Raw genomic sequence first — 17816 nt, 5'->3', positions numbered from 1 at the left:
GGAGGAGCTGAGACAACCGCCGAGGGACCCCGGAAGACCAGGATCGGGGCCACTCTGTGCAAAATGAGCTGCACAGTGGAGGTAAGTATGACATGTTTGTTGTTTAAAAAAAAAAAAAAAAAAAAAAAAAGTTTCCTTTACAACCCCTTTAAGTATGGGGGTGACCAGTGCATGTTTTAGAGATTCGGAGAAGATGCCAGAAGAGAGGGAGAGATTGAAGTTAGAGAGTCTAGAATAGAGTCGGGGGTGACTGTAATAATTGAGAAGGAACAAGATCCAATATTCTCCAACCCCTCTCAGACACCATTGTCACAAGATAATCAGTGACCTGTCAGTGGTTATAAAGTTATGGCTGATCGGGGTGTGTGTGTGTGTGTGTGAGTGTGTGTGTGTGTGTGTGTGTGTGTGTGTGTGTGTGTACATACATATATATATATATATATATATATATATATATATATATATATATATATATATATATATATAAATCAAGGTGTTCAAAGGGGGTGTGACATGTTAACACTGAAAATTCTACAGAAAAACTTTGCGGAAGAAGGAAAAAAGGAAGGGATAGGAAGAAGAAAAAAAAAGGAAAGGAAAGGAAAGGAAAGGAAAGGAAAGGAAAGAAGGGAAAAGGAAAGGAAAGGAAAGAAGGGAAAAGGAAAGGAAAGGAAAGGAAAGAAGGGAAAAGGAAAGGAAAGGAAAGGAAAGGAAAGAAGGGAAAAGGAAAGGAAAGGAAAGGAAAGGAAAGAAGGGAAAAGGAAAGGAAAGGAAAGGAAAGAAGGGAAAAGGAAAGGAAAGATAGGAAAAGGAAAGGAAAGGAAAGGAAAGAAGGGAAAAGGAAAGGAAAGGAAAGAAGGGAAAAGGAAAGGAAAGGAAAGGAAAGAAGGGAAAAGGAAAGGAAAGGAAAGGAAAGGAAAGGAAAGAAGGGAAAAGGAAAGGAAAGGAAAGGAAAGAAGGGAAAAGGAAAGGAAAGATAGGAAAAGGAAAGGAAAGGAAAGGAAAGAAGGGAAAAGGAAAGGAAAGGAAAGGAAAGGAAAGGAAAGGAAAGGAAAGGAAAGGAAAGGAAAGAAGGGAAAAGGAAAGGAAAGGAAGGGAAAGAAGGGAAAAGGAAAGGAAAGGAAGGGAAAAGGAAAGGAAAGGAAGGGAAAGAAGGGAAAAGGAAAGGAAAGGAAGGGAAAAGGAAAGGAAAGGAAAGGAAAGGAAAGGAAAGGAAAGGAAAGGAAAGGAAGGGAAAAGGAAAGGAAGGGAAAAGGAAAGGAAAGGAAGGGAAAAGGAAAGGAAAGAGGAAAGAGAAAAGGGAAAGAACGTAAAAGGAAAAGGAAAAAGGAAAGAGGAGAGGAAGGGAAAAGAAAAAGGAGGAGGAAGTCGAGAAGGAAGGAGGTAAAAAAAAAAAAAAAGAAGGAAGGAAGGAAAGAGGATTAATGAGAAAAGTGAAAAAACAAACAAGAAAACAAAAGGAAAAAAGAAAAGAAAAAGAAAAAAAAATGGAGAGAAGCAAAAAATAAATAAAGGGAAGAAGAGAGAAGGAAGGTGAAGAAAAGAAGACAGAAAATTAAAGAGCACAGAAAAAGAAAAAGAAAAGAGAAATGAAAAAAAATAAAAAAAAGGAGGCTGAGAGCAGAAAGAAGAGAAGAAAAAAAAAGTAAGAGAAGAAGTGAAAAGAGAAGAAAAGAAAAAAAAAAAGGGGAGAAAAGTGGAAAGAGAGGAGAAAAAGTTGTGACTTGTCCTCTGTGTGTTACTATGGAGCGGTCACTAGTCTGGTAGAGGGAAAGCAGCGCAGGAATTCTGACACTAACAGGTCATCTTCCTACACAGTAATGACAGACGGATGAAGAAAGATGAAAAGCTCTTCAACTTCTACCTTCAAAAAAAAAAGTGTGACAGGGCAGCACCTATACTTCTGCTTTACTACTTCTTACAACACTTCAAAAGCAAAGTAGCAAAAAGAACAAAGATAGCCGCACTCCAGAATAAAAACCGCCATAAAGATTTACTGAGCCAACTGAGGCAAGGCAAACCACCTGAAAAACCTTCCCTACTGACGCATTTCACTCACAAGGAGCTTATTCATAGAGTGGAGTCTACCAGGTGGGGGGGGGGGGGGGGGGGGGGGGGGAATTGTTTTACATATGGATCAGTCTAAACACTTGTAACCGACTGACAATCTTTGAAGAAACAACCTGCAATCTGGTTAACATTGTATCACTTATGCAATATATCCAAAGTGTATCTAATTGTGTCTAATAAATCTATAACAAATCACGTGCTAAAAAACGAATCTAACACATAACACGTTTAATTAAACTCTATCATTGTATAAATACAATAAACTGACGCACACCTAGAATCGTGCTGATCTGTGTGAACAATGTCATACAGCCCCCCCTCTTTCCTTTGCAACCATCAAATCCTAAGACCCTTATTAATAAATTATTATGATTAATTTTGGAAAACCATTAAACAAATATCATGTGGAAATATCAGAGCACCCAGCATAGATAAAATGTTGTGTTTTATAGGAAGACAAACCAAAACATAGGAAGTGGAAGGCTCTCGATCGTTTACAGCAGCCATTCTCCTCCAGGGTCCCATTACTGGGGGGCTCCTTGACCTATGGCTGATTGACCTCCCATTCTATGGGGTCTACAGGTCTCTAAGACCGGCCACATTACTCCAATCATCTTTTTTAGTGGTCTGTAAATGGGAATATCTTGCCACTGGCCATCGATATAAAAGACATTTTTCCACACTGACTGCCAACGAATTGGATTTAGAAGGGGTCCCCCACCACCTAAAAATTAAAGTCATTCTAAAGGCAGAAGTTTTTTACCTTAATGCATTTTCTGATCCAGCCCAATCTTGATCCAAGAGCAGTGGCTCTCTCCCTCCTCACTGGCTCAGGGACCATTGGCTCTCTCCCTCCTCATTGGCTCAGGGACCATTGGCTCCCACTGCTGTCAATCACAGTGAGGAGGAAGCTGCGGGTTGTGGGGCCAAGCCATGTGTTCTGTGCTAATGAACACACAGGAGCGAGCATGCATGAGTGCCCCCCATAGAGCGGCTTGCTATGGTGCAAGCAGGGTGGGAGGAGCTAGGAGAACCAGCAGGAGACCCAAGAAGAAGAGGATCGGGGCTGCTCTGTGCAAAACCATTACACAGAGCAGGTAAGCACGACGGGTTTGTTTAATCGCTTCCCTACTCGCCAGATGCGTCACGGTAGGGAACTGGTCATACCAGGATCATGGTTGAGGCTATAAATTTTCACATTTCCGAAATTTTTTTTGAAAATTCCGAAATTCTAAAAATTTGGAAATTCGAAATTTTGGAAATTGAAAAATTCGAAAATTTCAGAATTAACGAATTTGTCAAAATTAATTAAAAAGACTAATTTGGAACTAAACTAATTGCACAGGTCTATTTCTGGGGTAAAAGGCTGGAGAGACTGGTGCAGTATGCAAACTTCAAAAGCCTATCGAACACAAAGGAGCAGAGCAATTTATTCTGGTTACAAAGAGGAGAATGCAACACAAACCTGCCATACCTTGCCATGGACATTCAAGACAGCACTAGTCAATACAGACCAAGGGAACAGTTCAAGTATAACTAACTAAAGGCAAAACTTTTCTTTTAGTTTTGAAGAATGTGGAGAGAGATTAGAACATATACAGTGCATCCAGAAAGTATTCACAGCGCTTCACTTTTTCCACATTTTGTTAGGTTACAACCTTATTCCCAAATGGATTAAAATTCACCGTTTTCCTCAAAATTCTACAAACAAATTCCTCATGACAACGTGAGAGAAGTTTGTTTGAAATGTTTGCAAATTTATATAAAAAAAAAAAAAAAAAAAATATGTACACAAGTATCACAGGCTCCTCCCATGTACACAAGTATCACAGGCTCCTCCCATGTACATAAGTATCACAGGCTCCTCCCATGTACATAAGTATCACAGGCTCCTCCCATGTACACAAGTATCACAGGCTCCTCCCATGTACATAAGTATCAGACTTCTCCCATGTACATAAGTATCACAGGCTCCTCCCATGTCCATAAGTATCACAGGCTCCTCCCATGTACATAAGTATCACAGGCTCCTCCCATGTACATAAGTATCACAGGCTCCTCCCATGTACATAAGTATCAGAGCCTTTGCTCAATACTTTGGTGAAGCTCCTTTGGCACCAGTTACGGCCTCAAGTCTTTTTGAGTATGATGGTACAAGCTTGGCACTCCTATTTTTGGACAGTTTCTCCCATTTTTCTTCTTTGCAGGACCTCTCAATCTCCATCAGGTTGGATGGGTAGCGTCGGTGCACAGCCATTTTCAGATCTCTTCAGATGTTCAATAGGGTTCAAGTCTGGGCTCTGGTTGGGCCACTCAAGGACGTTCACAGAGTTGTCCCATAGCCACTCCTTTGTTATCTTGGCTGTGTGCTTAGGGCCGTTGTCCTGTTGGAAGATGAACCTTCACCCCAGTCTGAGTTCCAGAGCGCTCTGGTTTTCATCAAGGATATCTCTGTACATTGCTGCATTCATCATCTTTCCCTCAATCCTGACTAGTCTCCCATTCCTGCCGCTGAAAATCATCCCCACAGCATGATGCTGCCATCACCATGCTTCACTGTAAGGATGCTATTGGCCAGGTGATGAGCGGTTCCTGGTTTCCTCCAGACATGACGCTTGCCATTCAGGCCAAAGAGTTCAATCTTTGTTTCATCAGACCAGAGAATTTTGTCTCTTGTGATCTGAGAGTCCTTCAGGTGCCTTTTGGGAAACTCCAGGTGGGCTGTCATGTGCCTTTTACTGAGGAGTGACTTCTGTCTGGCCACTCTACCATACAGGCCTGATTGGTGGAGTGCTGCAGAGATGGTTGTTCTTCTGGAAGGTTCTCCTCTCTCCACAGAGAAACACTGGAGCTCTGTCAGAGTGACCATCGGGTTCTTGGTCACCTCCCTGACTAAGGCCCTTCTCCCCCGATTGCTCAGTTTGGCCGGGCGGCCCGCTCTAGGAAGAGTCCTGGTGGTTCCAAACTTTTTCCATTTACGGATGATGGAGGCCACTGTGCTCATTGGGACCTTCAATGCTGCAGACATTTCTCTGTACCCTTCCCCCGATCTGTGCCTCCATACAATCCTGTCTCTGAGGTCTACAGACAATTACTTGGACTTCATGGCTTGGTTTGTGCTCTGACATGCACTGTTACCTGTGGGACCTTCTATAGACAGGTGTGTGCCTTTCCAAATCATGTCCAATCAACTGAATTCACCACAGGTGGACTCCAATCAAGTTGTAGAAACATCTCAAGGATGATCAGTGGAAACAGGAGACACCTGAGCTCAATTCTGAGTGTCATGGCAAAGGCTGTGATACTTCTGTACATGGGAGGAGCCTGTGATACTTGTGTACATGGGAGGAGCCTGTGATACTTATGTACATGGGAGGAGCCTGTGATACTTGTGTACATGGGAGGAGCCTGTGATACTTGTGTACATGGGAGGAGCCTGTGATACTTGTGTACATGGGAGGAGCCTGTGATACTTGTGTACATGGGAGGAGCCTGTGATACTTGTGTACATGGGAGGAGCCTGTGATACTTGTGGTACATGGGAGGAGCCTGTGATACTTGTGTACATGGGAGGAGCCTGTGATACTTGTGTACATGGGAGGAGCCTGTGATACTTGTGTACATGGGAGGAGCCTGTGATACTTGTGTACATGGGAGGAGCCTGTGATACTTGTGTACATGGGAGGAGCCTGTGATACTTGTGTACATGGAGGAGCCTGTGATACTTGTGTACATGGGAGGAGCCTGTGATACTTGTGTACATGGGAGGAGCCTGTGATACTTGTGTACATGGGAGGAGCCTGTGATACTTATGTACAGGGAATTTTTCTGTGTTTTTATTTTTAATAAATTTGCAAAAGATTTGCAAAGAGCAAAAGAATAAACTTCTTTCACTTTGTCATTATGGGGGATTGGTTTTAGAATTTTGAGGAAAATAATGAATTTATTCCATTTTGGAAAAAGGCTGTAACATAACAAAATGGATTAGGGAGGCGGCGCCCCAGAACCTCGTATGGACGGGCCACCACTGCCCATTATTATAAGTTCTACTTGCCACCATAAGTAGTATAAAGAAATAAAAAATAATAATTCCAGTATGTATCCCATCGTTTGTAAACACTATAACTTTCATGCAAACCAATCAATATAAGCTTATTGGGATTTTTTTTTTTTACCAAAAGACATGTAGCAGAATACATTTTTTGGCCAAAATTCATGAAGAAATTTGCTTTTAAAATCGGATGTTTCATAGCAGAAAGTAAAATTTATATTTTTTTTCAAAATGTTCAGTCTTTTTTTTTTTTTTTTAAATATATAAGAGAAAAAAAAAAACATTTTTGGAAACAAAAACTATATTTCTACTTTCGGCTATGAAACCTATCCGATTTTAAAAGCAAATTTCTTCATAAATTTGGGCCAAAAATGTATTCTGCTACATGTCTTTGGTAAAAAAAAAAAAAAAAGTTATAGTGTCTACAAACTATGAGATACATAGATACATACTGGAATTATTATTTTTTAATACTACTTATGGTTAAAAAAAAAAAAAACACCCCAGTGGGGATCCAGTACCACCAAATGAAAGCTGTATTTGTGTGAAAAAAAATTATATAAATTTAATTTGGATACAGTGTTGCATGACCACACAATTACCAGTTAAAGTAGCACAGTGCCGAATAGCAAAAAATGGCCTGGTCACGAAGGGGGGGGGGGGGGTAAAACCTTCCGGAGATCAAGCGGTTGATAATGCAATGCATAGTATTAGCAGAAGATAGAATTATAGATGGGACACTACAGTCTGACTCCTAGGAACGTCATTGTGGGACACGTCTCTCGGAATTAGCTCTACTTAATCCACAGCTTGCAGTTGGCCACCAACCCTCCGCTCAGAACTGCTCAACTGTTTTTAAAAGTTTGGCTCAACTTCGGCCTTGGAAACCGATTTATAAATTGGCGGCTGATCGGCCCAGCTCACAGAACCGCAGGTGGACCACAAATAATGTGACTTTCAGTGAATAATGCAGAGATGGAAAGTAAATGTCACGGCCTCAAAGCTTGTCCTTACCCCAGACTTGCTGTTACAGTGACGGGTGCTGATTATAGCTCCGGCCTCCTCAATCATCTTCAGAATGGTTCCACCGTGTACATTTCCTGCTATGTTGGCGTCATCGGGACGCATAATCCTGTCGAGGAACAAAAGCAGATTATAAATCAATATCTATACGACTTCGTTTTTTCAAGTTCAAATATTTTATTAGTTAGTAAACTTGTCATCACATACAAAACAGCCATCAAGTATCTCGGAGGTCTCTATGAAGGTGCCTACTAAACAACGTGGATTCAGATCCAAGTCTCTCAGCATTTAAAGTCCATTTTAGGTCCGGCTGACAGTGGTATCAACAACAGGTTATACTGGATATTCATTTATATTACAAGGCTACGACACTAGTGAGGATCTTAAACTGGAATCACTATGAAGACTAATAAGATCTGGGTCAAAATAGAACACACTATATTGTCAAAAGTATTGGGTCGCCTGCCTTTACACGCACATAAACTTTAATGACGTCTTAGTCCGTAGGGTTCAATATTGAGTTGGCTCCGCCCTTTGCAGCTATAACAGCTTCAACTCTTCTGGGAAGGCCGTCCACAAGGTTTAGGAGTGTGTCTATGGGAATGTTTGACCATTCTTCCAGAAGAGCATTTGTGAGGTCAGGAACTGATGTTGGACGAGAAGGCCTGGCTCGCAGTCTCCACAGATGTTCTATCGGGATGAGGTCAGGACTCTGTGCAGGCCTCCACCCCAAACTCACTCATCCATGTCTTTATGGACCTTGCTTTGTGCACTGCTCCAAATCATATGGTGGAGGGGGGGGGGATTATGGTGTGGGGTTGTTTTTCAGGAGTTGGGCTTGGCCCCCTTAGTTCCAGTGAAGGGAACTCTTAAGGCGTCAGCATTCCAGGACATTTTGGACGATTTCATGCTCCTAACTTTGTGGGACCAGTTTGGGGATGGCCCCTTCCTGTTCCAACATGACTGCACACCAGCAAGGTCCATAAAGACATGGAGGAGCGAGTTTGGGGTGGAGGAACTTGACTGACCTCCACCTGATAGAACACCTTTGGGATGAATAAGAGTGGAGACTTTGAGCCAGGCCTTCTCGTCCAACATCAGTGCCTGATTTGAATCTTACAGCGCTATATCCTCCAGAACATTTCCAGACAGGAGGAAGCAGTCAACAAAACAATCACATGCAGCTCAACTGATTATTGCGAGCCAATAACTACATTTACCTAACCTAGCACCTATTTAGGAGTGTGCTATACACAAATATAAAGGGAACACACCAGGACAGGGAGCGATGATATCCCGAAGATTGGTAGCCCTGTAGAGACAGATACTTGCTCCCTGACTTTGATGTGACCCTCTTGGAGCCCTAATCTGGTTTATCATTAAATTGCATCCCCAAGATTGTCCTCAGTACAGTCCCTGGAACCATCCCTACCTCCCTCATTCCTCCCCTTCTCTTCCTTTCTTCTCTTCCTTTATACCCGCCCGCCATTTACTGTGAACCCTGCCAACATTGTTTGGCTCCTTTTATTACTCCCCAAGCTATGGTTGGAGTGGACCATTCAAATGCTCTTCTGGAAGAACGGTCAAACATTCCCATAGACACACTCCTAAACCTTGTGGACGGTCTTCCCAGAAGAGTTGAAGCTGTTATAGCTGCAAAGGGTGGTCCAACTCAATATTTAACCTTACAGACTAAGGCGCCAGTAAAGTTCATGCGTGTGTAAAGGCAGGCGTCCCAATACTTTTGGTAATATAGTGTACGTTTATATTGGAAAATCAATAAAGATATAATACAAAAAAAACAAAAACAGGTTAAACACAGTAGAGATGAAGACTGAGATGGCCAACATTGGAATGGTCCACTCCAGCCATAGCTTGGGGAGTAATAAAAAATTAGCCAGACAATGTTGGGAAGGTTCTGAAGGTTCCCCATGTCTGCCTGGAAATGTTCTGGTTCTGGAAGATAGAGCGCTGTAAGATTTAAATCAGCAGCTGAATATTTATGCAGCCCTGGCCAATCCCTGGGGAGAGGTGCCCAGATTGTGGCTGAGAAGGAGCATAAATGCTCCGAGACCTGAAGCAGTGGGATTCTTGTCCTTGAGGAGGAGATCCCAGCCTAGAGGGCTACTGCCCTCCAGGACAGGCTTCCCAAGCGTCTTCTGCTCATCAAGGTTCTAGCTAGGCCAGCTGGGGTGGGGGTGGGGGCTATTCTGCTGATAGTTGCTGTAGCTGTCTGAGGGACTTTTGTCTGGGGGATCTGGTCTGGTATCACTGGTAAAGTGTCTGGAAGATATTGGAAGGGGGCATCCAACTATCCAAGGACATTAGTGAGTAGAGATTGGAGGGCGAGATCCTGTGTCCCGCTATCCCTCGGGGGCTAAAGTCAGCATTGCTCAAAGGGGGACATTGTGCCGGGTGTCTACAGCTCAGTCCACTAACTGCTTGTGCAAGGACTTTTCTCAGATAATAGGAGGACCATTAATGTCCTCAAGTCTCTACCAATGTTAATGGAGTATTCCAGTTATATAGAAGGTGAGGCTGAAAAAAAGACACAAGTCCATCAAGTCCAACCCATGTGTGTGATTATGTGTCAGTATTACATTATATATCCCTGTATGTTGCGGTCGTTCAGGTGCTTATCTAATAGTTTCTTGAAGTTTCTGATGCCCCCCGCTGAGACCACCGCCTGTGGAAGGGAATTCCACATCCTTGCCGCTCTTACAGTAAAGAACCCTCTACCCAGTTTAAGGTTAAACCTCTTTACTTCTAATTTTAATGAGTGGCCACGAGTCTTGTTAAACTCTCTTCCGCGGAAAAGTTTTCTCCCTATTGTGGGGTCACCAGTACAGTACTTGTACATTGAAATCATATCCCCTCTCAAGCGTCTCTTCTCCAATGAGAATAAGTTCAGAGCTCGCAACCTTTCCTCATAACTAAGATCCTCCAGACCCTTTATTAGCTTTGTTGCCCTTCTTTGTACTCGCTCCATTTCCAGTACATCCTTCCTGAGGACTGGTGCCCAGAACTGGACAGCATACTCCAGGTGCGGCCGGACCAGAGTCTTGTAGAGCGGGAGAATTATCGTTTTATCTCTGGAGTTGATCCCTTTTTAATGCCAATATTCTGTTTGCTTTGTTAGCAGCAGCTTGGCATTGCTGAGCCTATCATCTACTAGGACCCCCAGGTCCTTTTCCATCCTAGATTCCCCCAGAGGTTCTCCCCCCAGTCTATAGATTGCATTCAGATTTTTGCCACCCAAATGCATTATTTTACATTTTTCTACATTGAACCTCATTTGCCATGTATTCGCCCCTCCCCCATTAATTTGTTCAGGTCATTTTGCAAGATTTCCACATCCTGCGGAGACGTTATTGCCCTGCTTAGCTTAGTATCGTCTCCAAATACAGAGATTGAACTGTTTATCCCATCCTCCAGGTCGTTTATGAACAAATTAAATAGGATTGGTCCCAGCACAGAACCCTGGGGAACCCCACTACCCACCCCTGACCATTCTGAGTACTCCCCATTTATCACCACCCTCTGAACTCGCCCTTGTAGCCAGTTTTCAATCCATGTACTCACCCTATGGTCCATGCCAACGCACCTTATTTTGTACAGTAAACGTTTATGGGGAACTGTGTCAAATGCTTCTGCAAAATCCAGATACACCCCGTCTACGGGCCTTCCTTTATCTAGATGGCAACTCACCTCCTCATAGAAGGTTAATATATTGGTTTGGCAAGAACGATTCTTCATGACTCCATGCCGGAGGGATATCCCTAAAAAGGGATGCTAGAGATGTGTTCTTTCACTCATCCTCACTTACATTTTAAACTCACTTTCATCTCACCCCTCACGTTTTTACTCACTTGAAATTTTGTCCCATTTGCAGCAAATTTACATTTCAAAACAGATGAACACAGATTCAATTAAAAAAAATAAATAAAAAAAAAAAAAAAAAAAAAAAAACACCCTCTGAAGAGAATATAAACCTCAACAATGGACTGCTGTTTGGCTTCAATGTGTTAAATGTATTAGCAGATTTAAATACACTAATACCCCCCTCCCTCCCCAAAGACTGACAGTGCTGCTGTGCCTCCTGTTATCATTCCTCCAGAGTTGTACAGAATACAGGAGGTGAATTACTGGCCTGATTACCAGGTGAAAAAAAAAACAGAGGGGAAAAGCCGAAAGAAAAGGAAAACGAATGCAGCCACCACATCTAATGATTGGTAAGTGGCAATGTGTGACATTTCTGGCTTATTATAAAGACTGTGAGGTTCTAATGATATTATAGAAGCAGATAAAACAGAGAATAGAAAAGTGACAAATTGTAACAAATAGAAAGGAAACGTTTCTGAGAATAGATGAAGCACATTACCCTACAAGGACTTCTTCCATCCACACAGGAAGCCGGGCCGGCACTGACCGGGGATGAGCCATACGCTGCCTGGGAATATACATGGCGGTGACATCATAGGTGATGTCAGAGGCTCCTGTGAGGCACATGTGCCCCATCATGTATGGAGAGCGGCGGGCAGCCAATCACAGGAGGGCTCCGGTGTTGCCATGGAAAGCTTTCGGCTAAATCACCGGTGATGAAATGCTTCCTGTGTGCGCGGCGATACCAAAACCACAACCAGGACAGGAGCAGACGTGTTCTCAGCTCCGCCTCTTATCTGAATCATCAACATTGATGGCAAATCACATGAAATATTCACAAAACGGATCCTGAATATTCCTTAGGGCTGAAATGTCATTCTTTTATTTTCATTACACATTGTGATGTCATCACCGGGTCTCTGCGCTTCTCTACGCAATGCAGGCAGATCACGGCTGGTGGGAGGAGCCAGCAGGGAGCTGTTCATAGTTTAGAGAAAACATCCCAGCCCCCCTGCCCCGCCTGCCCTAAGTACTCCTCAGTCCTGATGCAAGCGGTGGGCTGCCTCATGGGAGTAGTTTTGCAAATATTAAAACGAGTGACGCTCCGAAATAAAAGTTCCGGTCCCCAAACCGGACATTGAGGATGCACCAAAAAAGAACAGTTATTTTAAACATTCTTTTTTAATTGTATTTTCATTTTTCTGACTATGTTAAATTAGGTTTTCCACAAAAGTCAATGGGGCGCAACTTGGCATTGAAGTCAAAGGGACGCCATTTTTGCATTGACGTCAAAGGGACGCCATTTTTGCATTGACGTCAAAGGGACGCCATTTTTGCATTGACGTCAAAGGGACGCCATTTTTGCATTGACGCCAAAGGGACGCCATTTTTGCATTGACGCCAAAGGGACGCCATTTTTGCATTGACGTCAATGGGACGCCATTTTTGCATTGACGTCAAAGGGACGCCATTTTTGCATTGACGTCAAAGGGACACAGCATGCCATTATTCGTTTTTTTTCAATATCGGCAAAACGCAGATAACCCTATTTTCAGCTGATGATTTTCAGCAGCCAATATATCGGTGAATCCCTAATTAAAATGCATTGATGGGCGGGTGTCAGTCTGGAGGAGTGGGCGGTCCCAGTCAGGCTGTATCTGCATGCAGACCGCCCACAATCACCCTTGATCGAAAGAATTGAAATCCAATGAATGAAAAGGGGCAAAATTACACTGGATGTCCTCCAGCCAGGAAATGAGGGCGGGGCTCTATCCGACTTGCTACAGCTTTTAATGTACATTGTGAGAAGCTCACAGTGTGCAGTGAAATCAGAGGAAGCCAATCCAGGAGAGGATCTGGTACACCTGTACAAGACTGGAGGGGAGGCTGGAGGGAGGATATAAATAAAAACACAGCTCACTGTATTCAGTTCACCTGCTACACCCGTATTCAACAGAACCTACCAATCAAACTGTGGTTCCTGAGGGGCGGGGCCGGGGAACAAGGCACAAACTATTCTGCATTGGTTGTATGCACATAAAATGTAGGGCAGAAGCAGCAACTGTAGAAAAAACAGCATTGTACTCCAGCATTCACTGGTTTTACAAAAAAATTAAAAAATTGGAAAATATATTTAAAAAAAGATAAAATTGTCAAAAATAAAAATTTAGAAAACTACCATTTTGTATGAGGGAATTTTTTTTTTTTAAGATACTAAACACCAGACAGTCATAATATGCATACAGTGTGGGGATGTCTTCTGCTTCATTTAAAATTCCAGGTTCTGCGGGGGTGGGAGCAGCGGCTGCAGTGGTAAGGGGTTATGGTCATGTCCCTGCCCCCCTCAGCTAGCTGGCTCCTACACAAAGCACTGAATTTCCAGGTTCTGCAAGGGTGGGAGCAGCGGTAAGGGGGTTATGTCCCTGCCCCCTCAGCTAGCTGGCTCCCGCACAGAGCACTGAATTTCCAGGTTCTGCGGGGGTGGGAGCAGCGGCTGCAGCAGTGAAGTGTCGCGGACACGTCCCTGCCCCACTGCTAGCCTGGCTCCTTCACAGATTGCTGGATTTCCAGGTTCTGCAGGGGTGGGAGCAGCGGTAAGGGGGTTATGGTTATGTCCCTGCCCCCTCAGCTAGCTGAGTCCCGCACAGAGCACTGAATTTCCAGGTTCTGTGGGGGTGGGAGCAGCGGCTGCAGCAGTGAAGTGTTCCGGACACGTCCCTGCCCCACTGCTAGCCTGGCTCCTTCACAGATTGCTGGATTTCCAGGTTCTGCAGGGGTGGGAGCAGCAGTGAAGGATTTTGGTTGAGTCCCTGCCTTCTCTGCAACTTGGCTCCTTCACAAATTTCTGGGTTCTTCAGGGGGATAGCAGCAGGTTGCGGCAGTAAAGGGTTTCGGTTGTGTCCTTGCCCCCTCTGCAAGCTGGCTCCTGCACAAAAATCGCTGGATTTCTGGGTTCTGTGGAAGTAGGAGGAGCAGCAGTGAAGGGTTTCGGTCATGTCCCTGCCCCCTCCGCTTACCGGCTCCTTTATAAATTGCTAGATTTCCAGGTTCTGCTGGGGTGGGAGCAGCAGTAAAGGGATTCAGTCGTGTCTCTGCCCCCTCCTCTAGCTGGCTCCTTCATTGATTTCTGGATTTGCAGGTTCTGTGGGGGTGAGAGCAGCAGGTTACGGCAGTGAAGGGTTTGGTCATGTCTCTGCCCCCTTCACAGATTGCTGTATTTCCAGGTTCTGCGGGGGTGGGAGCAGCGGCACGGGTTGTGGTCATGTCCCTGCCCCCTCAGCTAGCTGGCTCCCGCACAGAGCACTGAATTTCCAAGTTCTGCAGGGGTGGGAGCAGCAGCGAATGATTTTGGTTGTGTCCCTGCCTTCTCTGCAAGCCGGCTCCTTTACAGATTTCTGGATTCTGTTGGGAAGGGGGGGGGGGGGGGGGAGAATAGCAGCAGGTTGCGGCAGTGAAGGGTTTCGGTTGTGTCCCTGCCCCCTCTGCAAGCTGGCTCCTGCACAAATCGTTGGATTTCTGGGTTCTGCGGGGGGTGGGAGTAGGAGGAGCAGCAGCAAAGGGTTCCGGTCGTGTCCCTGGCCCGTCCGCTTACTGGCTCCTTTACAAATTGCTAGATTTCCAGGTTGTGCAGGGGTGGGAGCGGCAGTGAAGGGATTCAGTCGTGTCTCTGCCCCCTCTGCTAGCTGGCTCCTTCATCAATTTCTGGATTTCCAGGTTCTGCGGGGGCAAGAGCAGCATGTTGTGGCAGTGAAGGGATCTGGTCATACCCCCTGACTGATAAACAAAATCCTTGTGGTTTTTGTTTTGCAGAATACAAGGCTTTCTGTGAATGGAGGAGAGATTATGTCCCATACCCGCCTTCTTCTCCCCTCCTCCATTCACAGTCAGTCATACATTGGTGAGTCACTTATGAACTGAATATTTCATGTTTTGCAGCGGATTCTGTAAGGCTTGGCGAAGGACAGGGTTGCTTTAAGCCAATGACGAATACACCTACAGGAGCCACGTACACCGGACCTCAGACTGATATCCAGCAAACAATGGCAGCAGACATTTTAGTGGGAGGTTACACGGGGAGGAGCTAAAAGTAATGTTTTTTGAAAAGCAATTTTCTTGGCTTCCTGCCTACCTGCTGATCTGCCCAGGCTCAGTATAAATTTGGAGGTGCTCTCCCTGGGTCACGAGGTCCATGTCAGGTACATACCCACCAAATACCCAAACTGGTGAAGGTTTTTTTAGGGTTGATGCAGATGTAGAAATGCGGGTTGGCAACATGTGTGCAACTAAGCCCAGAATTGGCCTTGGAGAAGTGTCAGCAGTGGTGTCAGGGAGCTCCTCCGACTGGCCTTAGGCAGCTTCCTACCGCTGCTGACATAATAATTAGGAAGGAAATGTCATCGTTCCAACACGACGAGAAGGCATGAATCCAGACGACGTCTGAAATAGAGCCGCAGGGAAGACCGGCGTTCAGGCACAGCGATGGAGAACAGCTATCCAGGCGAGTCGCATGTCTACTATTTGCTGCACTATTTGTTCTAGCTGCAAGCCAAAACTTTGCAGAAGTGTAACCTTCAGAGGACAAAGTGGCCATTACACACCATGCAATTAATTCCTACACTGGACACTGCCAGATCTGCAAACTTTAGCTGAAGCATTTTAGTAGAGAGAAGAAAAAGCAAAAATTACATAACCTGATATCACTAAACTTTATTACCCTCGCCCACTACCACACCTGATCCACCATTCTACCTCCCCAAAACTCCCCTCATATCTGATCCCCAATCCTACTCCCTATACTCTTCATCTAACACTCCCACCACCATCCTGTCTGATCACCTATCCTACCTTCTAGAGGTTCTCCAACCTCCGGACCCCCCACCATGTCTGATCACCTATCCTACCTCCTATACTTCTCCAACACTCCCCCCACCACCATGTCTGATCACCTATCCTACCTCCTATACTCCTCCAACACTCCCCCCACCACCATGTCTGATTACCTATCCTACCTCCTCCTATACTCCTCCAACACCCCCCCCCACCACCACCACCACATCTGATCACCTATCCTACCTCCTATACTCCTCCAACACTCCCCCCACCACCATGTCTGATCACCTATCCTACCTCCTATACTCCTCCAACATCCCCCCCCCCCACCACATCTGATCACCTATCCTACCTCCTATACTCCTCCAACACCCCCCCCCACCACCATGTCTGATCACCTATCCTACCTCCTATACTCCTCCAACACTCCCCCCCACCACCATGTCTAATCACCTATCCTACCTCCTATACTCCTCCAACAGACCCCCCACCACTATGTCTGATCACCTATCCTACCTCCTATACTCCTCCAACACTCCCCCCACCACCATGTCTAATCACCTATCCTAATCCCTATACTCCACCAACAGTCCCCCCACCACTATGTCTGATCACCTATCCTAATCCCTATACTCCTCCAACACTCCGCCCACCACCAGGTCTGATCTATCCAACTCCCTTTACTTCTCCAATCCCCCCACCACCACCACATCTGATCAGCTATCCTACCTTCTAGCACCATTCTCCAACCTCCATCCCCCACCACTATGTCTGATCACCTATCTGGCCTCCTATACTCCAACTCATTCCCCACCACCATGTCTGATCACCTATCCAACTCCCTATACTCCTCCACCACGCCTGATCACTTATCCTACCTCCTATACTCCTCAAACACTCCTCCCACCACCATGTCTGATCACATATCCTACCTTCTATGACCATTCTCAACCCCCATCCCCCACCACTATGTCTGATCATTCATCCTTCTTTCTAGCACCACCCCCCCCCCACCCCCATCTTACCTCCTAGGACCATTCTCCACCTCTACTTATTTCTGCTTCCCCATACTTCCTTCTTGGACCATCCTGCGCCATGCATTACCCCTCACTCTACCTCCTAGAACTATCTGTCTTCCTATCTCGTAGGGCCATCCTCAACTCCTCCTATCCTACTGCTGAACTTCTCAAAATGATTATCACCTGCCTTTAATACTTTGCCCTGGAACAAGCATACAGTCAAAATTACTATTCTGGGACCATTCCTAAGCCCCCATCCTTCCTCCTAGGACCGTCCGTTACCATGTATAATCCCCCATTCGACCTGTTAGGATTGTCTTTCAACCCCACCAAGGTTTATCCCCAATCCTACCTTCTTAGACTATCTTGCAATCTCTCTACACAAGCCTGATCCCCAGTTCTACCTCCTAGAACAGGGGAGCCCAACCTTTTAAAAAGCAAGGGCCACTTAAGTGACTTGGTAACCGGGCGCGGGCCACAATGAGCGGAGCGGGCAGATGACAGAACCGTGTCCACTCTGCATGTGCAGAGTGGACACAGACACAACCTGCTCTACTCTATGTGCCCTCCGATCCAACCCTCCCAGATGGAAGGGGTTGGATCCACTTCATTTTTTTAGCAGATTGGATTGGAGGTAGGTGATGTAAATGGACAAGTCTGTTAACATCTGCTGCACCATAGAGGTGAATGGAGGGTCCAGAGTAACCAGTGCAGAAAACATATATGCCTATTGTTATTTGATTTTAATTAAAAACTGCCCTCAATCTTCACTTGAGGAATCATACAGGTATCGCCGGATGTTTCTGTCCCAGGCGGAGAGCATTTGGTATCATTCCACCTGTGACAGGAGCTGGTGCCTACCTGGTAACATCGGCTCTGCTCTCTACTGCAGCCACATGCTTCCTCTACTGCCGGCTCGATTCTCAACACTGATTCTTTGG

At 45.2% G+C, this 17816-nt stretch overlaps 1 protein-coding gene across 4 annotated transcripts in view; it reads right to left on the bottom strand.

Annotated features, from left to right (window-relative positions):
• The window catches only part of ACOT7 (acyl-CoA thioesterase 7), a 242841-nt gene that overhangs the window by 193106 nt on the left and 31919 nt on the right, over positions 1–17816 (bottom strand). For 2 of the 4 annotated variants that reach the window (XM_073603660.1, XM_073603659.1), the window contains exon 2: positions 7136–7253. In XM_073603660.1, coding sequence (XP_073459761.1) covers positions 7136–7253 — 118 coding nt within the window. Of the gene's footprint in view, positions 1–7135; positions 7254–11525; positions 11699–17816 lie in introns of those variants that run through there. The other 2 variants (XM_073603658.1, XM_073603657.1) reach the window with 2 other exon arrangements.

The sequence above is a fragment of the Aquarana catesbeiana genome, linkage group LG10, assembly GCF_042186555.1.
Source record: "Aquarana catesbeiana isolate 2022-GZ linkage group LG10, ASM4218655v1, whole genome shotgun sequence".
Classification (NCBI taxonomy): domain Eukaryota; kingdom Metazoa; phylum Chordata; class Amphibia; order Anura; family Ranidae; genus Aquarana; species Aquarana catesbeiana.
This window is presented reverse-complemented; position numbering and strand designations above follow the sequence as displayed.